Here is a 25,809-nt window from a genome sequence, read left to right as displayed (position 1 = left end):
ATTTGCATCTCTTCTCTCCCTCACTCACATGTTCACAGGGCGTCATTATCAACGAGATCTTCGACGGTGCCGAATGCGACAACTGCCCGGATCAGTGTCCCGGCTTTACACCCCACTCCTGGAGGTACGTATCGATTTTTTTTTTCAAATCACAAACAAACAGTTTCATTCTCTGGGCGGAGTTCAACACCAACATGCAGCTCGCAAACTTCGAGTCCCGCACGTTTCAGTCTTCTCGGAAAGTAAGGCACTTGACAAATATACGACGACGTATTCACGGTCCTTAGCACAAAACACACTCTTGAAACGGTAATAAAAACTAAATCGCTGACGCGATGCCCCTCTTCTAGAAGCCCCGTCGCTTGCCACCCCGGCCGCGGCCACGTCCCTGGGTCTGCTTTCGTCGCTTGTTTGGGCACACCGAAATGATGTGACCCTCCTCGCGGCAGTAAAAACACAGCCGATTCCTGTACCGACAGTCCGCCTTGAGGTGGTCCGATTGGCCACAGGCTTCACAGCTGCCACGTACGATCCGGCTGGAGTTGGGTGGGCGCCGGTCTGGAACTACCGAGACGGTCGGTTGAGTTCGAGCTCCTCGGGAGGAGGTTCGAGGAAGCGGCGCTGCCGCTGGAGGTCGCAGGTACGTTGAGGAGGTTGTGATAGTCTGCAGGTGTGACGGTTCTAGGAACACGAAGTTGCTGGTCCGAGTGGCGAGTACCGGCGGTGCCGGTGGTTGTCGTGTGACCACCTGCGGTTGTCTCCGTTGTCCGTTGATGGGGAACACCAGCACGTCATCGTCGTCGTCCTGCCGGTAGTCGTCCTGGGAGCTACAGCAACCCATAGCGTTCCGAGTTCCGGTAAATCCAGATCACTTTAGCAATCTCAAACGTGTGCTTTTTTAATTGTCGTCGACGTCATTAAGGGTGCAATTACATTTTTATCGCGATGTGGCGGAATTGCTCACTGTTTACCAACAGTCGGGAGGTTGTGGGGTTTTGCCAACTGTTGCTCGATCGATTGATGTGGTGTTGGTCGGACGACTCGACTGATACTGTCGCCGACCGGGGAGTGTGTGTTTACAGTTTTCAGTTTCTGTTTTATGTTTTTTTTCGCTCAACACATGCAGAAGGCTTGTGAGATATGAGATCTATATGTGCGTGTTTCTAGGGTTTCGGATTGCATGAGGTTAAGTGCATGGTGAGCAAACTTAAAATTATTGATCATTTGGCTTTCATTGAAAGAGATGTTCGTGTGGTTCGTGAAATATAAAAGTTTCAGCTTTGGAGTTTACAACATATTTTTCAATCATTTCTCAGTCAACAATGCTCAACCGGCTTCTTGGCTTAATGGTTACGGCTTCTGTCTCACAAGCAGAAGGTACAGGGATCAAATCCCGGTCGGTACCTTTGAAATTTGGAATCACGAATTTGAACTTTGAATGTGAACAAACACGAAAATGAATCAGGTGGGATTCGTACTCACACCTTTGTATATTGGTGGTCAGGGACGCTAAGCAGTCAGCCCTCAGAAGTTTACACTATGGTTGTAGTTATATCAAATGATCACGATTTTTTTTATACATTTTGAAATCAATAACACATTTTTTGAAAATACTCAAAAGTTTACAAATTTATATATTTATGAAAATAAAATAAAAAAACAGTTTTTTAAATGTGGATATCGAATTTTGAAAGCTATAACACATTTTTTTGAATACTCATACTTTTCGCAAAACAAGGTAATTTCGGAAAAAATACTAAAAATTTCCGGTTTTTATAATATGGGTACAGTCATCCCTCATATTCGGAACAGTTTACAGATCGGCCAATGTTTAAAAAATCATAGAAAATCTTAAACTTAATGATTCGCTTCTACCTTCATTTGAAAGCTTTTCTTGCGATTTTTAAGAATGCTGTATCGAACTTGCTATATTTTTACTTTTTAATCAAGTTTTTTAAGGAAAAACTTTGACCCTTGAAATCCAAAAATTCGGAGCACTTTTTTCTTATGGATGTAAACAAACTTTAGTTCTCTCCAGGAGTACACATTTTTTACAAAATAATGACTTCACGCACTTCACTCAAGCTTAGTTATGTGTTATGAATGGTCTGATATTTCTATTTTGTAAAAAAAAAATCAGTTAAATTCAGGTTTTGTTTGTTTGAGAATCGATTATCCGAATTCCCATACAAACCTTCGGATAATCGAGGCTTCGGATAATGGAGTCTGGACCGTATTTAAAAAAAATCTGAAATTTTTTTTTTAAATGCATAGTTTTATTAAAATGCTCTTAAAAAAGGCATTAGAACTTTCAAAAGTTATGCAAAATTTCCGATTGATATCCATATATTAAAAACTGAAATTTTAAGTATTTTTTTTTTCAAAAGTAGGGGAAATATACTCATTTTAATCACTCTAAGCCGTTCGACCAATTCTCATCACTTTTGCAGTTTTCCGCTATTAAATCAACATTTTTAGATTCATCAACAATGCAGAGTTGCTTGCTTACTTTTATTTAAGCTATTTGTTACTTTGGAATAGTCAAAACACTTTATGATAGCTGTAATTCACGATCAAAGTGCTGATAGGCCGATAATAGAAATAGGCTGAGAAAGGGTATATTTCCCCTACGTAGTTTCGTGAAAAATTGAAGTATTTAAAAAAATATAACTTTCAAATAATGAAAAACTAAAAATCATCTAATATTAATATTGTTTTTGTGAGACATTTTAGCTCTTCTTTTTTTTGCTTCACAAAAACAGACCTTGTCGGAAATTCAACGTGGCGATGACCCGATTGGATAATAGGGTGACAAAAAAAAAATTTAAAATTTTGGAAAATCTCAAGAGATACCCCCTAGAACAATTCTCGAGTTTATTTTGAAAAGGTCCTATAAACAAAATTTTGATTTTTTGCTTATTTGCTTAAAACCGCCTTGAGTCAGGGGTATTCAAAAACACCCAAAAAGCAAAAAATCAAAATTTTGTTTATTGGACCTTTTCAAAAAAAACTCTAGAATTTTTCAGGCAATAATAATTAACTGTGCCAATTTTGAGCCAAATCGGTTAAGGGTCACTTTTTAACGTTGAAGTTTTTATTAAGAAAATCGCGCCATGTATGGGGAAAAACGTCGCTTCAGGATTTTGGCAGCAGGTGACGCTGGTCTAGCCCAAAAATGCCCAAGCGTGAGATTCTTCTAGGAAATTTAATTTCCTACAAATTTGCCCAAGGGTGCAAGAAGATCCGAGTTGATCCGAGCAAAACGTGTTTTAATGTTTGACCTTGAATAAACACAAAATAGAGCACGCAACAATAACAAACACGTTTTGTTTGGTTGACCATTCTGCGCATTGTCCCGAAGTTTGACTGAATTGGTTGCCGGAGTCCCGACTTCAATCTGGTACTAATGTTTACGGTAGTCTGGCTTGTACGTGTGTCAAACGCGTTCTGGCATTAAAAGACTTTGGCCAGTTGCCGCACTTACAGTACAACAAGAATGAATCTTCTTTCATATGAAAACTGACAATAATGCACAGAGTTTTTTCGGTTTTCGGTTTTTTTCTGTGCGGCATTGTGAGCAGCACAAAATTGCATTCTTAACTCAATTTGGCCCAGAATGCACGTGCTATGAGATAGCACGACAGCGACGACTTGTGGATTATACTACGAATGGTTAGTTTTTTTTTTTGTTTTTGCATTATCCTTCCTTTGAGAAAAACAGATGCTCGAGAGAAAGTCTGGAAGTCACTGCAGGAACACTCACAAAACATGTGGTTGACATTCACTTTCTGCAGTTCTATTTTAAAAGGGGTTCTTTAGGATGTCCTTGTGTAATTGACGAAGACGAGACATTGGGAAAAACTATTTAAACTACTTTAAAAACGTCCTTCAAAACACGTGACTCCTGCCGTACAAAACACGCAAATGTCATCATTTGATTCAACACCGAACACGCCCCAATTAACGCATCCACTGATAGGATGCACCAACTCACGTTTCCAGATATCTCACTTTACTAATTACGAGTCGGTGTAACACCGGTAGACTTAGCATAATTTACAACAGTCAACAGCATTAGCTGCTGCTGCCGGTAGCCACTCGAGATCCTGCCGTAAATCTTTCCACCGCCGACGGAAAGGTACTCAAACGCGATGTGTCCTGTCCGTCAATCGTACGGCGGACATCTCCCGACATGGATCTCACTCTACCGGTAAGCACGCCGCTTAAATACTGTTGGAAGCTACAGAGTTGTGCTTGATCGACAGGACGCCGGCTGGACGGTATGTCTGTTCACGCTGGGCCTGACCAGCACGCTGGGCGTTTCGATCCCGGCCGGGTTCAACATCGGGGTTATCAACGCCCCGGCGGAGTACATCCAGCGCTGGAGTAAGGCGACGATCCTGGACCGTTACGGAACGGTGCTGTCGGCGGACGGGGTTAAGACTCTCTTTACGGTGGTTGTTTCGATATCGCTGATTTGCGGAGTTTTCGGATCGCTGGGAGGGGCAGTGTTGGCGGATAAGATCGGTCGGAAGAGGTCATACCTGTTGTGTGGAGTGCTGCATACGGTTGGGGGGGTTTGCTTTCTGGTGTGTCGAGCGTTGTCCTCGATCGAGCTGTTGTTGGTGGGTAGGGCGATTATAGGGTTGGCCGCCGGGTTGACGACCAGCGTTCTGCCGATGTACCTCTCGGAGGTAGCGCCAACGAAGCTACGAGGCACGCTCAGTAGTCTCGTGGGATTGGGACTGACGGCTGGGGTAGTTGTCGGGCAAATTACTAGTTTGGAACAGGTGCTGGGCACGGTTGAACACTGGCACTACGCATTGGGATTCTTTGCCGTGCTGAACCTGTTTTGCTACCTGCCGTATCCGTGGATGCCGGAGAGTCCAAAGTTTCTGTACAGTGTCCGGAGTGATCCGGAGGGTGCTCTGCGCGAGATTCGACGAATCTTCGGACATGAAGCAATTGGGGATGACTACGTGAAGTTACAGATGGTCAACGGGGGATCCAATCAGAACTTGAAGCTGGCAATGGAAGAGAATAGTACGTCAACGCGATCGATGTGGTCGGTGCTGACGGATCCAACGCTGAGGTTACCACTGATTTTGGTATGCGCGTTGATGGGAGGACAACAGTTGTCCGGAGTCAACGCGGTATTCTTCTACTCGGTTTCGATCTTTGAATCGGTCGGATTGAGTACGACAGCAGCCAAGTTCGCCAATCTTGGCGTTGGATGTCTGAACCTGTTCGTGTCCTTCTTCACGCCATACCTGATGGGAAGATTCAATCGACGACCGCTGAGTCTGCTATCTTGTTTCTTCTGCGGCGTATTCCTATTCTGCCTGGCTTTCGTACTACACCTTAAGGTAAGATAGGTCTTCCCCTTGAAATCAAACTCAATTGATTCTAATTACAGGACGCTGTTTCTTGGTTCGGCTACGCGTCGATCGCCTCAATCCTGCTCTACATCATCGTGTACCAAATCGGAATCGGACCGATCCCCTTCTTCATTGGGTCCGAGCTGTTCGAGCTCGGTCCGCGACCCGCTGCCATGGCCTTCGGAAGCATTTCCTCCTGGGGCTGTAGCTTCATCGTCGGTATGCTGTTCCCGGCCATCCAGAGCATCTGGGGTGCGTTCGTGTTCATGCCCTGCTCGATTGCGTGCTTCGTGCTGACCATTCTGGTGCAGTTTTACCTACCGGAGACCCGCGGCCGACAAGTGTCCGATGTGGCGGCACTGGTATCCAAAGGGTTCCGCTCGAAAGTGCTGTAGAAGTGAAGTTGGTGGTGCTCGAACGTAATAAAACGATTTTGTTGTCAAAGTACCCTTTATTGACTCAGTAACGATTGTTGACTGCCCACTTGAGAATCTCAGACATGGAAGTCCACTTTGGAACACGAGGTTGCGCCGGCAACAGTAGCACCATGGAGTTTCAGCTGCCGGTAGGGTTCAAATCATTCTTACTCACGGTCACAATACAGGTAATTCCTATCCCAACAGGACTCAAATTGGACACCTGGCTTGGTGTTTGCGGGGTTCGTAATCACCGTGGGAGTAGCTGTTCCAGCTGGATTTCAGGTAAGCATCATCAATGCACCGGCTGAGTACATCCAAGCATGGTGTCGAGCCGTGATCTTGACCCGATTTGGGACCTGGCTTTCGGACGAAGAGTTGAATCTGCTGTGGGCTTCCGTCGTAACGGTGGCGATTTTATTCGGAGTGTTCATCAGCATCTTTGGAGGGATTCTAACCTGCAAGTTTGGAAGGTTGGTATGACTGCATTCGTTGACCAGCTTCACAACCTCCTCATTTCAGGAAGAAGTCCTTCCTCATTTGCGGGATCGTACTGGCCCTAGCCACACCTTGCTTCCTGCTTTGCCGCACGACCTCATCGATCGAGTTGCTCTTCTTGGGGCGCGCAATAGCCGGATCCGGTCTTGGACTGGCAATCACCGTGCTGCCACTGTATTTGACCGAACTGTCACCGTTGAAGCTGCGTGGAGCGGTCGGAGTTCTGGTTCCGATCGGGATAACGGCGGGTGTAGTGCTGGGGCAGGTCGTCGGACTAGATCAAGTGCTAGGGGACGAGGATAGCTGGCAATACGCGTTGAGTTGCTACGCGTTGCTGCTCGTGTTCTGCTTCGTTCCGTACTGTTGGCTGCCGGAAAGTCCCGAATACCTGTTTAAGGTGAAGAATGATCCGGAAGGAGCGGTTGCAGCGATTCGGAAGGTTTTTGGACAAAATTCAGTTGGGGACGATTACTTCAAGGGTGTGAAGGTAGATCATGTTGATTGCGAAACGACGAAATCGATGTCCTTGCTGGCTGTTCTTAAAGATCCAAGCTTGAGACTTCCACTGGTACTGCTTTGCTGCATGTCTGCAGGGAACGGATTCTCCGGAATCAACGCGGTAAGACTTTGAGCTTACCTCTTGTAACAGATCTTTTAATACGAATTTCTTCAAGATATTCTTCTACTCGGTATCAACGCTGGAGCGCATCGGACTGCCCGCGAATGAAGCAAAACTCGTCAGCGTTGGCTTGGGTTGTGTTAATCTTGTATGTTCCGCTTGCGGACCGTACCTCATGGCTCGCTTCAACCGGCGACCTCTCATGTTGATCTCGTGTACTGCGTGTTGCATAACGCTACTGCTAGTAACGCTGATGATCATTTTCGTGGAATCCGTAACTTGGTTCGCGGAAGCATCCATAGCAGCGATGCTCCTGTTCATAATTGCCTTCCAAATCGGGGTTGGACAGATACCGTTCTTCATTGGATCGGGTAAGCTACGTCCGAAAATTCAGATTCAGACATAACCTCAAACCAACTTTCAGAACTGTTCAACCTGGACGCTCGCTCTTCGGCACAAGCTTTGGGAAGTTTAGGTGCCGGAATGTCCAACCTCATCATCAGTATGGTGTTCCCGATCATGCAGCACGCTTGGGGAGCGTTTGCGTTTCTTCCGTTTTCCATTTATTGTGTCATGCTGGCAGCACTGGTCAAGAGGTACCTTCCGGAGACGCGAGGACGTTCCGTTGGAGATGTGGCCCTGCTGATGGCCAAAGGGTTTCGGGCGAAGATTTGACAAGCCTCAACCTTGAATAAAAGTTTAACTTCTTACATCTGCAACATTTTCCTGGACTCTTACCAATAAATCTCTTTAAAATCGAGAACCTTTTCACCAAACCCTCACCCTCACCACTACAACCTCAAGCATGGTTTGTTTATGTCTCGCCGCCACAACTATCGGCTTATCTCAGCACTTTTCAAGCTGAGCAAGCCTCAGTCCAATATCCGACGCCGTTCGGGCATCGTCAAAAATCAAACCAGCACAAAACCGGCTGAGAAATGGGTGTTGGTGCATCAAATCCGGGAAAGCATTCCGGCGGTTCCCGCCGGCATCACCGTGGAACCAGTCACAACTACCAGAAGAACGGTTGGACTCAGCACTACCATAGTCACAGTCGAACGGCAGCTATTTCCACCATCAGACAACCCAATCCCGCCCAAAATCAATGGATTCAACCCGAAGACCAGCCGCAACCATCCGTGACCCGGGGTCGTCGAAGTCCCGGCGGCGTCATGATTCGACAGGCACCGGCAGCACAACCCGAATCGGTGACAACCACGACGAGGGTTCACACCCCGAAGAACGCAGCAGGAGGAGTTCAACAGCAGAAGAGGGGAAACAAACCCAAGATCGACTACAGCACCGTTGAGTGCGGCGTTTGTGGCCACACCGGGCACGGAACGCGCTACTGCCACCATCGGAACCAGACGTGCCACATCTGTAACGAGCAGGGCCACATCGCGTCGGTTTGCAAGCAGAAGGTGCACCACGAAGCGAGTCGGTACAAGCCGCGGCAGGTGAAGTGATTTGGAGGTGTTACTCACAGTGTGTAGGTTGTAACGTTCGAATAGGTGTACTGAGGTGAAACGTGAAACAATGAAATCTATCGATTTTCAGAACAAATTAGGTGTGTAATCGTTTAGTGTGTGATGATTCTTGAAATCTGTAAGAATAAATTCCTTTTGAAACAAAAATGCATTTTATCTATCAACGCTGGGTTCGAATCCGCTTCAGATAAGACAGATGACGCAATCTGCTGATAATTTCTCAATGATGTGGTTTAGGAAGTGGCCACTGCGCAATACTACAACCACCGATAGCAGCACCAATAAAAGCCTCTTCATGTTATTCGCGGATTTTACCCTAGATTAGGTGATTGTTGAGGATCACGCGTTACATTTATAATTGTTATTTCATCCATGTTTTGTCTTCCTCATCTTACTGAGGAAAGGCTATAAAACACTCGAAAAATGAACCTCTTAATTCGACCTGCTAACCCACCATCACGTAAAGGTACGCTTCCGTACCGATGGTCACGATGAATTTTTTCGCCTTCATTTTTTCGTCTTCCAACTCATTTCTACCTTCATAAAAATGCTCAAACTGTTCCGAGTAGTACTCAAAGTCACCTGTCTTGCAATCGAAAGGTCCCAGCTAGGAAAATGGGTCTGCCGACATTTTCTACACAATGAATTTGGTCCAACGATCCAACCGACGACTAGCGATCCAATTGCTAAAGACAGCAATTTATAGGCACTCACACGTCGTCGCCATCGTGCTAACTTGTCGTACGTGCATTTTGGGCCAAATTGAGTTAAGAACGCCATTTTGTGCAGCTCACAATGCTTCACCTTTTGACCTTCACAGATCCCCAAAATTCGATTTCAATCCTGAGATATTCAACAAAAACCGAAAAAACTCCGTGCATTTTTGTCACTTTACATATGAAAGTAGTTTCAATCTTGTCGTGCTATCTTGTCACTCCATGAAAATTGATGTAAGTGCGACAAAAGGCCAAAGGGATTTCAGGCCAGGAAAGTCAGGATGCGTTTGTCGCACGTACAAGCTAGAATACCGTAAACATTAGTAATTATAACTCGGGACTCCAGCAACCAACTTCAACCAAACTTTGGGACAATGCACAGAATGGTGAGCCAAACAAAACGTGTTTGTTATTGTTTACATTGCGTGCTCTTGTTTTTGTATATTCAAGGTCAAACATTAAAACACGTTTTTCTCGAAACGTCAAAATGGCGGGTGCGACAAGATAGCACGACGACGTCGACGTTTAATCACATAGTTTGCCTTTATCATAACCACATATAGATAATATTTTTTTCATTCAAGAAGAAGACGATTGCTTAAGATTGCCTCATATCACAAATCGGCACTAAACCGAGGTCCGTGTTTTTTTGCATTTGAATTGTTTACGCGTTTTGAAGCATTTGGGAAGCGATAAGCCATATGGGCTCACAGTGGCTTAGTTGCACCGGATGACAGATAGGCTTGTCGATAAACACATGATTATCAGCAGAGTTCTCAGAAAAAATCACTTAGGATAATCAAATCGCGAAAAAAAATATATGACCCAAAAATCATTATAAAAGGTTTGGAAATTAAAGATCCAAGATGGCGTCCAAAAAAACAATGAGAAATGATATAATTGGAATAACAAGCCAGAATTAAAACATATCGATAATAAAACCATTGGAAAATGTTGCACCCGTACAGTTTATATCAGGGGTGCTCAAAGTTTTTGAGTGCCGGACCAAATTACAAACTCAAATGAGCTTGTGGGCCAAAAATAAAAAAATGTTATTTGACAAATTAAATTGCGTTATTTTCATTTAAAATACTGAAAAATATACCTTTCACTTAAAGTTTATAGAAATTTCTGTAATTTTTTGAACATTTTCGTTATAAAAAAATAGAAGAAAATAGAAAATGACAGTTTTCCATCAGTTTTGTTGATTTGATTTTTTAAGCTATTTTAAGAAAGGTTTTTAATTGAATGTACATTTTTTAGTTATTTTTTTCAATTTGGAAAATGGTGACATAAAATCTGAACAATTTATTTTACGACGTTATTTTATCTTTCAATTAAGTGTAACAAACGAAATTATTATCCAACAATTAGGTCGACGCAAATATAAAAAAATGTTGTCTCTTGAATCTGGCCATGGAGAGAGAGAGAAAAAAAAAATATTAAATTCCAAGCAAGAATTTCAACATTTGAACGCAAAAATAGTTAAAACCTGTAATATACACCTGCAATCATTATTTTCAAAAAATCTAATATTCTACGAAAATTACCATTTTAAGCATAAGCATAAGCATAAGCATAGGTGCCCACCCGCAGTTGCTACTCCGTTATTGACCAGGACCTCCAGAAGTTACATCCACGAGCCGTGGAAGATGAGTGGGTGCTATCTTTCCTCGCTTCGTAACTTCTCAAAGGCCCTTATCATGCTGATCAATACCAGCGCCGGCCACGACCAGTGGTAGGGTCACGGGGAAGTGGATGGGAATGTTAGTCCGATACTTGAGTGATAGAGACCGCCCAATCGACTGCTTCTCCGACAAAGTATCACATGAGTTTTGAGGGGGTTAGTAGATGGGTATGAGGTCAGGATTCACGAGTGGCAGTGATGTGACCATGAGCATTTTGTTTATCGGTTGAAATTTTAAATCTTAGGCAGCCGGCTGCGGAAAGATAAATAATTGATTATTTAAAAAGTTTGTTTTAATCGAAGCGTGCCAACCGAGCGGTAGTGCTATGGGCTGGACTTATCAGTATATTTTTACTGTTGGTACAATTAAGATAACGCGAGCAAATGTCAAAAATAGTAGATGAGTTAATACTAAAGCTGCCAGTTGGAATAAATTATTACGATCAACGAATATAAACGAAAAGAAAACAGGACACCACGTAACCGATTGTAATGAAATTAAAACAATAACTTAAACGAACTTAACCGGCGGCGTGCCTTCCTATCAACGATGATAAAAGAAGGACTTATAAATTTAAAATATAAAAAGACTCCAAAAAATACGTTGCATAGTAACCGCGAAGTCCCGCTACTCACAATCGAATCCGAAAGATAGCTATCTAGAATTTTAAATAAAGTATTAATTCGACCGCGATCCTCCAGAAATTCTTCGTCGGCGTGCCTTCCGATCAACGGTGATGTAAGAAGGGCTTTATTCATTAAAATGATTTTATATCATAAGCCTTAATACATATTCGTCGGCGTGCCTTCCGATCATCGATGATATAGAAAGGACTTAATCCAGCAATACGACTTGCTTATCTCGAAAAAGAAAAAAAAAGAATTCGGATCGTTTCTATCGAAAACTATGTAAAGAGAACAAAAATAAACTCATTGGCCAACGAACGCGCGAACTCTATTCGACGAAAATTACCATTTTAGCATAAAAACACTTTTTGCGGTACTGTTCATCGAAAATTAGATAAAATCAAAATATTTTTTTGAAAAAAAACCCGAACATGCTCAAGATGACTCTAAACGCAAAGAAATGCACTCAAAATTGATTTCAGCCGACTGCACTTAATTTTCGATTGAAATTTGTAAGTTTTGTCTGTCTGAATGAGCTGGTAGTCAATCAGATTCGTTATCCAACTGTCATGAGATCGAATCCCGAGGTGAAAAATTTCTTAGTGCACAGTAACTTTGAGGCACAGTTTATGAAAAGGGTCATTATGGATTTTAAATAAATATGTAATATTTTTTTTGATTTTATCACAGTTTTCTAACTAAATCAAATTTGAAAGTTTCATAAACCTTTCCAAAAATATTTGAAGAATATTCAAATCACTTAGTTACTTGAAATTGTTTAAATTAAAAAGATTTTTGAACAATATAATCATGTCGTAACATGGGAAATATGGATAAATCATCGGTTTTATATTAGCAAAAAATAAAAAAAATAACAGCCTTTGTTTTAAGAAGTATTAAATCACTCTACATATGAACAACGGGCCATTTTACATGATTATTAAAAATGGGTCCGTGGGCCACGTTTGCATCATTATTTTTTTTTTTTTTAGATTCTGCGATAGAAATAATAGCGAAGAAAAAAGTTTTTGTGGTTTTGTATATTGAAAACTCAACAAAATTAAAAATATTTTTGAATCATCCCAAACAAAGGCAGGGAGAATGCTTTTAAAATATATTGATTGCACTCAAATTCCCATTCAAATGTTGAACTTTTTTGAAAATTAGTTTTTGTTCTCTGATTTTCTGGTCGGCTTTGAAGGAAGGGGGGGGGGGGGGGGGGGTAAACCAGCCTAAGAAATTTTCGGATAATATAGGTTTTTAACTATCGAGTCTGAACTGTATTGACAAATTAAAACCGAGCGAAAATTAATGATCGCTCTTGTCATGGTTTGTTTTAAAAAATACTCAGGTTAGTAATTGTTTACACATTGTTCAAGCGAAAAAAAAATCAATTGTTTAAGTTCGGTACCCTTGCTTTTTAAATTTTATTTATTCACTCATTCCTTCTGAATAACCTAATAACTGACCAGTTTTCTGAACCCTGGCATTTTTTTTTATTTCATGTATTTTTTTTATTTGAGTGAAACAAGCCATTTTGACTAACCTGCTTTCTCCATACAAGTCTCAGTACACATTTGGGGCTGTCCATAAAAAAGTGCTTTGCCAAAATTCGAAAATCGGTATCTTTTGAAGTCTCGGCCAAAATTGTAGGTTATGATTAGGACTATTATATAGAATCACGGGAAAATAAATCCATTATTTAATCAACTTTTTGCCACAAATATTCTTTTTCGTTGATTATTTGTTTAAGTGGACAAAAAGCACCAACTTTTAAGCCAGTGTGAAAAAATTTCACACAGGATTCATGATTTAACATTTGAAAATCGGACCAATATTTTAGAAGAAATCGGCGAGCCGAAAGGGTAGCACTTAAAAAAACTCAACAATGATCACAAAAGAAAATTCTTGTGAATTTTCTCAGCTATCAAAATATATTACATATATCAACAATATGTGTTGTTCCAGGGATGGATTAAGATGGTCATGGTCACTTTAATAAAACAAGTTCTTACATTTTTCCTTAATTTTTGCCTTCCTCACGTTACTGAGGAAAGGCTATAAAATCACTCGAAAAATGAACTTCTCAATTAGACCTCCTAGACCCACCTTCATGTATACCTATCGACTCAGAATCAAATTCTGAGCAAATGTCTGTGTGTGTGGTGGGATGTTGATCAAAAAATTGTCACTCGATTATCTCGACATTGGCTGAACCGATTTTGTCCGTTTTGGCGTCATTCGATCCGTCTTGGGGTCCCATAAGTCGCTATTAAAAATGATAAAGTTAAGTTAAGTACTTCAAAAGTTATGCTAAAAAAACAAGTTTAACAAAAGTCTGGAAGATTGTCAAAAGGGTGGTTTTTGTAAGAAAACCCGTGATGCTATACATTTTAGAAAGGTATTTAAAAGACCTTTTCAACGCGTCCAAGACATTGAAGATCTGACAAATGTATCAAAAGTTATAAGCACTTAAGTGTTATTTATACGCTTTTTGGAGGCCGGATCTCAGATATATTGATGAAAACGTTGTCCGGAACCCTCATGCTACCTATTGTTGGATAGGTATTCAAAAGAGCTTTCCAATGCGTCTTAAACATTGAAGATCTGACAACCCTATCAAAAGTTATAAGCACTTAAGTGTTATTTACGCACTTTTTCGAGGCCGGATCTCAGTTATTTTGATGAAAATGCTGTCCAGATCTCTTATGCGACCTATCATTGGATAGGTATTCAAAAGACCTTTCCAACGCGTCCAAAACATTGAAGATCTGACAACCCTATCAAAAGTTATAAGCACTTAAGTGTTATTTACGCACTTTTTGCATTTTGGATAGCACCCTTTAAATGTGAGGAAGGCGTCAACCACCTAAAGGTGGATTAAGTAACGTTTTTTAATTTTAAATGGCTTTAACTCGAAAACAGTGAATATTATCATAAAATTATAAAAGCAGTTTTTGAAATCAAATTCAATGTAACATCGAAAGATGGTTTAAGATGGTTGAAGGTTTAAGAATTTGAAGAAATTTTGGAAAAAACATAACTTTCCGAAAAATAAAGCTTTTAAAAGTTTAACTTTTGGATACAATCCCTGAAAAGTTGAATGTTTCAGCTCTCAAATGGATGTAAACGATACTATTATTTTTGTCTATGGAATAAATAGGTCGTTTCGCAATTTGAGAATGTCGGGAAAATTTAGTAGTTTTACAACGAAATTGCAAAAATTACATTTATTTTTAACAGAAATGAAAAACATCTTCACACAAATATAACAATCCACCGCTAGGATAAGTAACCAAAACTGTTTGAAATATCATGTTTATTTTATTTGCATAATGTTCGAAAATAATAAAAAAAGAGCAGATTTTAATCATTTTTATTTGTTTATTTCATGCTTAATTCAAAAGGTATTGTGAATAAAAATAATCTATCAATACAAAGTCATATTAAAACACACACGTGTAGACATCAAAAACGAAAATATTAGCTTCCCTCATTTCTGGTTCTTGAAAACCATATCCATCACGTTCAACATGTTGTCCAGCATGCTCGACACACTCTCCGCCGATGGCACCGCTGGAGTCTCATTCTTCACGGCCGTATTTTGCTGCACGTGGACGTGCACTTCAACCGGTTGCTTTTCTTGACCCTGCTGCTGCTGCTGTCCCTTGATGATCTTCTCCCGACATACGGACGCAATGTGTCCCTTCTTGCGACACATGAAGCAGGACGCATCCTTGTGCGGACACTCGGACTCCACGTGCAAGTGGCCACAGATCCTGCATTTGCGCTGGTTCGGCTGGTTCTGCTGTGGTTGCTTCTTCTTTGCTCCTTTGGCCGAACCATCCGGAACGGCCACCGCCTGAAGTTCGGCGAGCAGCTGTGGAGGGGCCGATTGCGGATTCTTCGGCTTCCTGGGTTGAGTCTGCTGCTGTTGTTGTCTTTGTTGTTGTTGCTTTGGCTGAGTCGTTTGCTGAGGAGGCATCGATTTCTTATCATCCTTATCATCCGGCTCCAGCCTTCCGCAGGCGATTCTATCGCGAAGTGCTTCCTTCTGAAACGGGCCAAAGTTGCACTTTAGCGATAGCCGTTTCAACTCGTTGATAAAAGCCCCCGTGTACTCTCCTTGGCGCTGGTTCCGCTGGTAGAACTGCCGCCGGGCAAAGTACTCCAGCAGCAGGGCCCGAAGCTCTTCAAACGTTTTCCCCTTTGGATCAGCCTGTCCGCAGCTCTCCTTCAGGATTTTGTACGCATCCTGGCCGATGCTCGCGATGAACAGCGGCACCTTCTTCGATTCGTCGTCCGCGACGGAATTGATGGCCAAAAACTGGTCAAACTGCTCCAGGTAGTACTCAAAATCGCCGTTTTTACAATCGAACGGATCCAACCGGGAAAATGGCGAAGCGGCCATCTTGGAAATGCTATATTGCGCCGGATTGAAACGAACTTCGCGAACGTGATTAGTACGAGCGACTAGCAGTTATCGACTGATGTTGTGGCTGTTCGACACCGCAAATTCACGGCGGTCTAGATGATTCCACTTCAATTCACACAAATATGTATTTATTTTTTAAGCATACATAAGAGATTTATTTTGCAACAAACATTTTTTCTTAAGGTGCAAAGCTTCACAAGAAGTTTATTTTTTTGCAGATTGAAATGGATTTTTCCTTATCTGAAATCGACTACAGAAGGCTTCATCCATATAGTATGTCACACTGAAATCAGCCAAAATTTACCTTCCCCCCTTTGGAACGCTTTTCCTATACATATTTATGTCACGCTTGCTCAGACCCCCCCTTCCCCCTAGAGCGTGATACACTTTATGGATGACGTCTATCCGGTAAATCAGTAAAATTTAAGGTAAGCTGGGTTATATTTACTCGTAAAAATAAACATCTATGTTGAACAAGGTTTTCTAAAACCAGCATTAACCCTCTGGTTCGAGCCACTTAATTTGTTTCCGGAAATGTCCATTTTACCCCGAAATCCACAAGATTATTAAGCTATCGAGGTATAAAATCGACGAATGTGTCTGAGCGATATTTCACGGTTACTGGTGTGTGAAGTTCAAGCTACACACTAAATTCAGTAATTTTCATTGAAACTGTGAATAGTGCATGCAAGGACCACGTCATCAAATTTGTTGGAAAATTTTAATGGTACCTTTATGTTTTTAAGCATCAGTGATCGTTCGTTGGACAATAAATCTTGGTGTTTGTATAGTATATCAGTAATTTTAAAGCGCTGGAAGTGTTATTGGTTTACAGTATAAGGGAACACGTCAATGAATATTTGTATGAGTTATATATCAATAAACTACACTGAAATAAAAAAAAAGTACCAAATCCCTAAATGCTAGGAATTTTGCCTCCTTTCCTTATTAACTAATTCAAAAAGCGCGATTACTAAATAAGGAAAAGTGGCAAAATTCCTAGAATTTAGGAATTTGGTACTTTTTTTTTATTTCAGTGTACAATTTATTTATCTTTCCGTGCTCCTAATCCTTATTCCTGTCCCGGTGTATGGTTGAGATGGGAGCGGCCGGCAATTGATGGCTTTCATGGTGCTGCCTGTCCTGTTCTGGTAGACTTGGTTTTAATTCCCTTTAATCAATTTCTATACAACCTGAGCTGGACAATCATCACACATACATGACGAAATCCAGTCTGCAACCCGCTAAGATTTCCATCTCCATGCGAATGCGAAATAAACTACAATTTATTTAAAAAAAATAAAAAAATCTGGTGACTCAATTGAATTCAAACATCATCAACCTTGATTCAAAAAGACCGAAAACTTTCATGCAAACTTCGCTAGTCGCCGCTAGGTGTCGCTCTGAGCGACAAAGGGAATGTTCAATCCGTTCTATAGGTTAGCGTTACGAAAAAGTTGAATGGGAAAACTAGCGAATCAATGTGTCGCATTGAAGTCTCCGAATGGGCATGAGTTCCCAGTCAAATCAATCCGAATTCTGAAACGGAATCTATTTAGAATCGTATACAAATTCCGTTTCAAACGCAACAACCGGTTCCGTGTTCGAATCGGTTGTTGCATTTGAAACGGAATTTGTATACGATTCTAATTAGATTCCGTTTCAGAATTCGGATTGATTTGACTGGGTTAGAACTTTTGATAATGTTTAAGAGCGAGTCCACGAGCAAAGCATACCCATCTCTCATCGACCTCACCAATCTGCCTGAAATTTTCAGGGGTTGTTTGTACATATGAAACTAGCATCTGGCCAAAATATGAGCACTCTAGGTAAAAAATTCAATTTAATTTCAAAATTCAAAATGCATCTGAAAGGGCTCAAAAAATGAAACAAAATTCAGGGTAGAGCATCCCAATTGGTTAAATCTAAAGGGAGTTATTGGCATTTTAGTGAAAAAATAGCATAATTTTCAAACTCAAATAAAAAAGTGTTCCATCCAGATATTAACTCGGTTCGACCTGCAGCTTGTAGGGGACATCTGGGACTACCATCTGAGACTGAGAACGCTTTGGGTAAGGCTGTGTAACATATTAAATAGACACTTTTACTTTTAGTGATTTTTATGGTTGTAAATTTTTGCTTGGAGGACCCCTTAGATGAAATTTTCCGGTGATAATTTTGTCATATTCGTGTACCTGTGACAATTTCTCAATAGAAACATACACAAAAATGATTATTTTCATCCATTTTAACCCTTTAAAAAATAAAACGTAAAAAAATTAAGAAGCTGCTTTTTTCTGGTGTCATCTAGTATCCTTGGAAACGAACTTGATTTTCAATAAATGTGAATCGAATTTTTTTTTAACTTTCAGTTATCCAAAGTGAAAATTTTCAGAAGCCTTCAGATAATCGAGTCTGGACTGTACTCCGAATTGTTATGACAGGGTGGCCACTAGAATCCCATCTTCAAATTACAGACTTTTTCTCGACTTTTCCAGAACTTCAAAAACAAGAATGTTTTACCCAAAAAAAAATTACCGATCAAAATTGTTTACCGTAAACCGGGGTGACTTTGATAGGATTTCAATTTGTTTATGAAATATTTTCCAACAGGTAAGGTTTTTCTCAAGGTTATTATTTTTAAAACATGTACTGGGGTAGGCCACACAAAGTCCATGCACTATTTTGGAAAAAAAGTTTTTTCAATAGTGTTTAGAAAAATAGTTACGTTAAAAATTCTAAGTTTAAATTCCGGGGTGACTTTGATAGTCATAGTTTTTCTTGTTAAAATCAAACTTTATTTGTACGTTAAATGTACCATCACTAAAGTAGCTGATATAGTTTAAAAAAAATCAATGTTTATATTTAGTTAACTAAGTTCATAAGCTTTTTATCAAAATACTAATAAATTTTACATAAAATTTTTGAAAAGTAGGAATTTTGCCTGAAATTTGTTAAAACTAGTTTTGTTTATAAATTTATCGATTTATATTGCATTTTAAACTGAATACAAAGCATGAATCACAAGTTTTCACATTTTACATAAAATTTGTTCAACTGAAATTGCCTATAAACTTGGAGATTTTTTTTATTGTGTTTCAAGGACACATAATTTTTATTATTTACAAACTTATTAATCATTCTCCTAGTGGAAAATTGTCCAAAGAACCCGAAAATGCATTCCGTTTTCCGATTCAAAATCATGTTCATTGAGAAAATCATGACACTTTGAGAAGTTTTAAATAATGACTTTCATCAACATATTCTTAATTATAGTTAACTAACATTTTAAACATTTCAAAATTTTATGCAAAGTTCTTCTTAAGGTACTTTGAACACTTCTCTACCACGGTCAGTATGATTCTGAACCGTTCCGTACGTATTTTAATTGTATTCTTCATTTTGCGGAAAAATTGCAAACCTATCAAAGTCACTCCGGCTATCAAAGTCACCCCGTTTTACGGTACTAAAAAGTCAACATAATAAATTAGTTAAAAAAATTTAAAAAAAACATACCATTGATAAACAGAAACATAAAAACAAATATATTTAAAGAAATCGAAGTTTTATTCAATAAAAAAATTAAAATATCTAGGAATTTGAAATGTTCAGGTCAAGTCGGGCTCAAGTCAAAGGAGTGGAGAGGAGGGGGAGAGGGAGTTAATTTAAATCATTAGTTTTTAAATATTGAGATTTGATGAAAGAAAAATTAGCATAACAAATCTATTTGCTGTGTTGTACATTGAAAATTCACAAAAAAAAATCTTATGTTTTTTTAATAAACCCGAAAATGCTCAAATGATAAATACACAAAATTTCGATTGAAACTTTGAAGTCTCTTGAAAAAATATTTTTGTCCTAAGATTTTTTCCAGACGATTTTGGAACGTTGCCAAATAATTTATGTATTTTTTCAAATTAAGTTGTTAGTACTTTAATGTTTTTGATTTTACTCCAATTTCAATACAGTTTAATCAGAATTCATACTTGACCTCTCATTTCATGCGAAAGTTTAGTAGAGAAAAAATCTTTAAACGTATTTGTGAGTTAAGGGGAATTAAATGTTGAGATTTTTTGCACTATCTTTTCAAAAGACCTTAAAAACTTTATTGATTCTTAAGGGGTTACATACATGTAGAAAATCACCAAATTTCATGTTACAGAAAATTTATAAAATCCACTAAAAAGATGATTTTTAATCACTCCTGAAAGTTTCATGCAGATATTACATGATTAAACTGAGTAAGAGACGATTTATGATCAAAATTTTGCCATGCGGACTGTCAAACTTTCTTAGCGTTTTTCTCTAAACACCGAGTTGATTTACGGGTGCCACGATATCTCGAGAAAGGATGGACCAAACTGGCTGAAATTTGGGGTGAAGACTCTCAAGACATATCCCGTGTGCATGACGAAGCCCGATTTTTAAATTTTGCTTTTTTTAAAAAAATACAAAAATCAAATACTGACGGTTTTTTATATGCAAAACATAAAAATATTTTTATCTTTTTGCCTTCCTCACCTTACTGAGGAAAGGCTATAAAATCACTCGGAAAATGAACTTCTTAATTCGACCTTGTAGACCCACCTTCACGTATACCTATCGACTCAGAATCATGTTCTGAGCAAATGTCTGTGTGGATGTGTGTAGGTGGGTGGACAAAAAAATTGTCACTCGATTATCTCCGGACTGGATGAACGGATTTTGACCGTAGTAGTCTCATTCGATCCGTCTTGGGGTCCCATAGGTCTCTATTTAAAATCAGCAGGTTTAGTTAAGTACTTCAAAAGTTATGCTAAAAAAACTATTTTGGCGTATGTCCGGAAGATTGTAAAAAGGGTGGTTTTTGCAGGAAACTCTATCATGTTATACATTTTCAGAAAGGTATTAAAAAGACCTTTCCAATGAGCCCAAAACATTGAAGATCTGACAACCCTATCAAAAGTTATTAGCACTTAAGTGTTATTTATACACTTTTTGGAGGCCGGATCTCAGATATTTCAGTAAAAATGATGTCCGGGTCCATCATGCGACCCATTGTTAGTTAGATAATCGAAAGACCTTTCAAATGTGCCTAAAACATCAAGGATCTGACAACCCTATCAAAAGTTATTGGCACTTAAGTGTTATTTATACACTTTTTGGAGGCCGGATCTCAGATATTTTAGTAAAAATGATGTCCGGGTCCATCATGCGACCTGTCGTTAGTTAGATAATCAAAAGACCTTTCAAATGAGCCTAAAACATCAAGGATCTGACAACCCTATCAAAAGTTATTGGCACTTAAGTGTTATTTATACACTTTTTGGAGGCCGGATCTCAGATATTTCAATGATAATGATGTCCGGGTCCATCATGCAACCCATCGTTAGTTAGATAATCGAAAGACCTTTCAAATGTGCCTAAAACATCAAGGATCTGACAACCCTATCAAAAGTTATTGGCACTTAAGTGTTATTTATACACTTTTTGGAGGCCGGATCTCAGATATTTTAGTAAAAATGATGTCCGGGTCCATCATGCGACCTGTCGTTAGTTAGATAATCAAAAGACCTTTCAAATGAGCCTAAAACATCAAGGATCTGACAACCCTATCAAAAGTTATTGGCACTTAAGTGTTATTTATACACTTTTTGGAGGCCGGATCTCAGATATTTTAGTAAAAATGATGTCCGGGTCCATTATGCGACCTGTCGTTAGTTAGACAATTGAAAGACCTTTCAAATGAGCCTAATACATCGAGGATCTGACAACCCTTTCAAAAGTTATTAGCACTTAAGTGTTATTTATACACATTTAAGAGGTCGAAATTCAGATATTGTGATAAAAAATATTGTCTTAATCTTCCATGCGAACTATCGTTGGATAGGTTTTTTTTGCCGATGAGCCAGAAAAATTAATGGTCTGCGAACCCTATCAAAAGAAATTAGTAATAAAGTTGATTTGTTAAACATGTTAAGGGAATGTTGCTATTTTTACTGAATGTATTGACTTTATGAATGTGAGGAAGGCACCAACCACCTAAAGGTGGATTAAGTAACGTTTTTTAGAATAAACTTTTGGAAAATCGGCCTTCGTCATGCACACGGGAATAGTATGACGAGTCTTCTTCAAACTTTTGAGCCGATTTGGTTAGAGCAGTGTTGAGATATCGTGGCACCCGTTTTTTGAAACTGCTAACTCCAAATAGCTATATCTCGGCAACGATACAACAAAATGGCTCCAAATTTGTTTTGTTAGTAGATGAAAATGTATATTTTAATGTTCGAAAACAGATTAAAAAAACGTTACTTAATCCACCATCAGGTGGTTAGTGCCTTCCTCACTTTTATCCTTTCTCATCATAAAATATGAATGTCAAAAGTTTTTTCAATAGTGTTTAGAAAAATAGTTACGTTAAAAATTCTTAGTTTGAATTCCGGGGTGACTTTGATAGTCATAGTTTTTCTTGTTAAAATCATATTTAAGATATTAAAATTTTATGTGTACGTTAAATGTGGTATCACTGAAGTAGTTTAAAAAAAACAATGTTTATATTTAGTTAACTAAGTTTATAAGCTTTTTAACAAAATACATACAAATTTTAATTAAAATTATTAAAAAATCGGAATTTTGCCTGAAATTTGTTTAAACTAGTTTTGTTTATAAAGTTATCGATTTATATAGCATTTTATACTGAATTCGAAGCACAAATCACAAGTTTTCACATTTTACATGAAATTTATTAAACTGAATCTGCCTATATATTTGGAGATTTGTTTTAATTGTGTTTCAAAAACAGATATTATTTATTTTTTACAAACTTATTTAACTTTCTCCTAGTGGAAAATTGTACAAAGAATCCAAAAATGCATTCTGTCTTTCGATTCAAAATCAGGTTCATTGAGAAAATCATGACACTTTGAGAAGTTTAAAATAATGACTTCCGTCAACTTTTTCTTAACTATAGTTAACTAACTTTTTAAACTTTTCAAAATTTTATGAAAAGTTATTTTTGAGGTACTTTGAACACTTCTCTACCACGGTCAGTAAATTTCTTAACAATTCTGTTAGTATTTTGATTGTACTCTTCATTTTGCGGAAAAAATCGCAAACCTATCAAAGTCACCCAATAAACGAGTAAGCAAAAAAATATCTTTTTCAGAACAACTTTTTTGTTAAAGTTTTGTTTGAAAAATCTTTGAAAAAAGTAAATTAATGATACTGAAATAAAGATATGTCATTAACTTAAATTGTTTAAGCGGTGTACTTCGGAAGGAACAAATCAAGAAAAATAACAAATGGGCAGCAGCGGCAGCGAAAGCAATCCAGAGAGGGTGAAGAAAAGCCCCAAGAAAACGCTCTCTCTCCTTTGTTCTGCTGTTCGTAAAGCTGTTTCTCGACCCCTTTACTTCCGTTCTCCATACTAGCCTTTACAAAAAATCGAAGAATAGCGAATTAAAAACTATTAGATGTTTTTTCTTACATTGTTTCAATTGTGTGTGCATTTAAAATCGTTTTAAGGATTATTGTTTAAATAATTGATTAACTACCCAAAAAGTGTTCTATTTTTTTTTTACTTTTCAACTTTTATCAAATAAACGACCGGCCCGCCCTCGGGCCCGCCACTTCTTCAGAAAAATCAAATCTGGCCCGCATGCCCAAAAGGTTAGGCACCCCTAGTGTGGACCTTGCGCACGTATAACAGAGTATAACAGTTTCCGCTGTCAAACGTGCAATCTGTCAAATTATCTTCGTGGTATTTACGTTTACAACTGTCATCGGAAGAGATTTTACAGCGAAATCATGAAGTTTACCACGCCGTGGAGCAACCATCACATCGAGGTAAACCCGGACGGTGGGTTCTACGACCGGAACGTCATCACTGAGCAGATTGCACAAACGCAGCAAACTGACCCCAGCGGCCAGCGGGAGATTAAGACGATCGTGCTGTCGGAAGTGAAAAAGCTAACGAAGGACGCCCAATCCCAAAGAAAAAGTACATGGCCACCTGTGAGCTGGTGAGGAGATTGTCAACATTTTGATCGTAAGGATTTCCAGAAGTTTGTCTTGCAAAAAATGACTGAATTAATTTAAACCTTTTACAGAAAATTTGCTAAGAAAGTGCGCCGGAACATTTTGTTGCTGGAGGCGTGCAAGGTGCTGCAGTATCCGTTCACCGTGCAATAAAACGTGCTGGAGATCGACTGACAGGTGTTCCTGGGCGAGACCGCTGGAAGCGAGCCGGGAGCTGCTGTCGCAGGGTGTCCCATCGAATGTGACCTTACGCGGGTTGGTGGAGAATCTGCTCAAGAACTGCGACATGCGCCTGAAGACGCAAACGCTCTACTTTGCCAGTCTGTACGAGCACCGGATGCAGCAGGGCAGTAAGCACATCTTCCATCGAGAGACGTCCGTGGCACAGGTTATGACGCAAGAAGTTTTTGAGCCATGCGTTCGTGATGGACACAGATGATTTTTTGAATTGTTTTGGATTATATTTTTTTCTTTTTTGTCGAATAAATATGTGTTGTTATTTAGAAGACAGTTGTTTGATTGTTGCTAATGAAAGAATACATTTTAAGTAAAATAATTACCAACCGAATTGAAAGAGGAATGATTTTGTTTACAAAAGTATCTAACACTGAAAAACCCCAGTTAAACAAGTTCCGGTCTTTAATTGGTGTAGAAATTAACTAGAATGAGATAAAGTTGGTAAATTTTTGGACTCATTGGAAAGATCTTACGATAACTTTTCGAACAACTGCTTGCACGATGGATTCGGACAACGTTTTCATCAAAATATATGAGATCCGGCCTCAAAAAAGTGGATAAATAACACTTAAGTGATAATAACTTTTGATAGGTTTGTCAGATCTTCAATGTTTTGGGCTCGTTGAACAGGTCTTTTGATTACCCATCTAACGATGGGTCGCATGATAGATCCGGACAACGTTTTTGTCAAAATATATGAGATCCGGCCTCAAAAAAGTGGATAAATAACACTTAAGTGCTTATAACTTTTGATAGGGTTGTCAGATCTTCAATGTGTTGGGCTCATTGGAAAGGTCTCTTGATTACCCATCTAACGATGGGTCGCATGATAGATCCGGACAACGTTTTCATCAAAATATATGAGATCCGGCCTCAAAAAAGTGGATAAATAACACTTAAGTGCTTATAACTTTTGATAGGGTTGTCAGATCTTCAATGTTTTGGGCTCGTTGGAAAGGTCTCTTGATTACCCATCTAACGATGGGTCGCATGATAGATCCGGACAACGTTTTCATCAAAATATATGAGATCCGGCCTCAAAAAAGTGGATAAATAACACTTAAGTGCTTATAACTTTTGATAGGGTTGTCAGATCTTCAATGTTTTGGGATCGTTGGAAAGGTCTTTTAAATACCTTTCTAAAAATGTATAACATGATGGGTTTTCTTACAAAAACCACCCTTTTTACAATCTTCCGGACTTTGGTTAAAATTGTTTTTTAAGCATAACTTTTAAAGTACTTAACTAAACTTGCTGATTTTAAATAGAGACTTATGGGACCCCAAGACGGATCGAATGAGACCAAAACGGTCAAAATCCGTTAAGTCAATCCGGAGATAATCGAGTGACAATTTTTTGTCCACCCACCTACACACATCCACACAGACATTTGCTCAGAACATGATTCTGAGTCGATAGGTATACGTGAAGGTGGGTCTAGGTGGTCAAATTAAGAAGTTCATTTTTCGAGTGATTTTATAGCCTTTCCTCAGTAAGGTGAGGAAGGCAAAAATCATATGTGCGCTCAATCAACTTCTGACATTTTTGCCGATTTACATGTATGTAACCCCTTAAATAGATTAAAATAGAAAAAGAAACCTTACATTTAAATTTAGTTCTCAAAACAATTTGAGCGAAACTGAACTAAAAATAGCTCAAAGTATTACACATTTATTTAAAACCTATAATAAGA

General features: G+C 39.1%; 5 protein-coding genes across 6 annotated transcripts in view; 4 read left to right on the top strand and 1 right to left on the bottom strand.

Annotated features, from left to right (window-relative positions):
• LOC120415778 (four and a half LIM domains protein 2) overlaps positions 1-25,809 on the top strand; it is a 306,724-nt gene that overhangs the window by 60,203 nt on the left and 220,712 nt on the right. Inside the window, exon 2 of the mRNA XM_039577402.2 lies at positions 39-124. Within this exon, the coding sequence (XP_039433336.1) occupies positions 39-124 (86 nt within the window). The remainder of the gene's footprint in view (positions 1-38; positions 125-25,809) is intronic.
• Positions 3,748-5,825, top strand: LOC120415782 (solute carrier family 2, facilitated glucose transporter member 3-like). Its single transcript, XM_039577412.2, has 3 exons — positions 3,748-4,210; positions 4,266-5,366; positions 5,417-5,825. Exons 1-3 carry the CDS (start codon positions 4,193-4,195, stop codon positions 5,771-5,773), a joined length of 1,476 nt encoding a protein of 491 aa, XP_039433346.1. The 5' UTR covers positions 3,748-4,192; the 3' UTR covers positions 5,774-5,825.
• LOC120415781 (solute carrier family 2, facilitated glucose transporter member 3-like) lies at positions 5,820-7,591 on the top strand. The gene is made up of 5 exons (XM_039577411.2): positions 5,820-5,943; positions 6,002-6,267; positions 6,317-6,911; positions 6,967-7,282; positions 7,336-7,591. The coding sequence occupies exons 1-5, from the start codon at positions 5,878-5,880 to the stop codon at positions 7,584-7,586; spliced, it is 1,494 nt and encodes a 497-aa protein (XP_039433345.1). The 5' UTR covers positions 5,820-5,877; the 3' UTR covers positions 7,587-7,591.
• Positions 14,789-15,933, bottom strand: LOC120415783 (uncharacterized). The gene has a single exon (XM_039577413.2). The coding sequence runs from the start codon at positions 15,837-15,839 to the stop codon at positions 14,922-14,924; it is 918 nt and encodes a 305-aa protein (XP_039433347.1). The 5' UTR covers positions 15,840-15,933; the 3' UTR covers positions 14,789-14,921.
• Positions 23,587-24,385, top strand: LOC120415784 (replication factor C subunit 3-like). 2 transcript variants are annotated; one of them, XR_005605263.2, is made up of 3 exons: positions 23,587-23,601; positions 23,655-23,889; positions 23,951-24,385. XR_005605263.2 is itself a non-coding variant. In XM_039577414.2 (2 exons), the coding sequence occupies exons 1-2, from the start codon at positions 23,649-23,651 to the stop codon at positions 24,316-24,318; spliced, it is 561 nt and encodes a 186-aa protein (XP_039433348.1). In that variant the 5' UTR covers positions 23,630-23,648; the 3' UTR covers positions 24,319-24,385. The 2 variants fall into 2 exon arrangements, 1 of the variants encoding a protein (XP_039433348.1); XM_039577414.2 differs by lacking the exon at positions 23,587-23,601 and having other exon boundaries at positions 23,630-23,841.

The sequence above is a fragment of the Culex pipiens genome, chromosome 3 (genome assembly GCF_016801865.2).
Source record: "Culex pipiens pallens isolate TS chromosome 3, TS_CPP_V2, whole genome shotgun sequence".
NCBI lineage: Eukaryota > Metazoa > Arthropoda > Insecta > Diptera > Culicidae > Culex > Culex pipiens.
The sequence above is the reverse complement of the archived record's forward strand: the minus strand, read 5'-3'. Positions and strand labels throughout refer to the sequence as shown.

Excerpts from the sequence above, each read along its gene's own strand:
- LOC120415782 (XM_039577412.2), top strand. Across the intron at positions 5,367-5,416 it reads CTTTCGTACTACACCTTAAG|GACGCTGTTTCTTGGTTCGG; the intron begins GTAAGATAGGTC and ends TTCTAATTACAG.
- LOC120415781 (XM_039577411.2), top strand. The coding sequence starts at position 5,878 with ATGGAAGTCCACTTTGGAACACGAGGTTGCGCCGGCAACAGTAGCACC. Across the intron at positions 5,944-6,001 it reads CCATGGAGTTTCAGCTGCCG|GACTCAAATTGGACACCTGG; the intron begins GTAGGGTTCAAA and ends CTATCCCAACAG. Across the intron at positions 6,912-6,966 it reads GATTCTCCGGAATCAACGCG|ATATTCTTCTACTCGGTATC; the intron begins GTAAGACTTTGA and ends AATTTCTTCAAG.
- LOC120415783 (XM_039577413.2), bottom strand. The coding sequence starts at position 15,839 with ATGGCCGCTTCGCCATTTTCCCGGTTGGATCCGTTCGATTGTAAAAAC.
- LOC120415784 (XM_039577414.2), top strand. The coding sequence starts at position 23,649 with ATGAAGTTTACCACGCCGTGGAGCAACCATCACATCGAGGTAAACCCG. Across the intron at positions 23,842-23,950 it reads CGCCCAATCCCAAAGAAAAA|AAAATTTGCTAAGAAAGTGC; the intron begins GTACATGGCCAC and ends AACCTTTTACAG.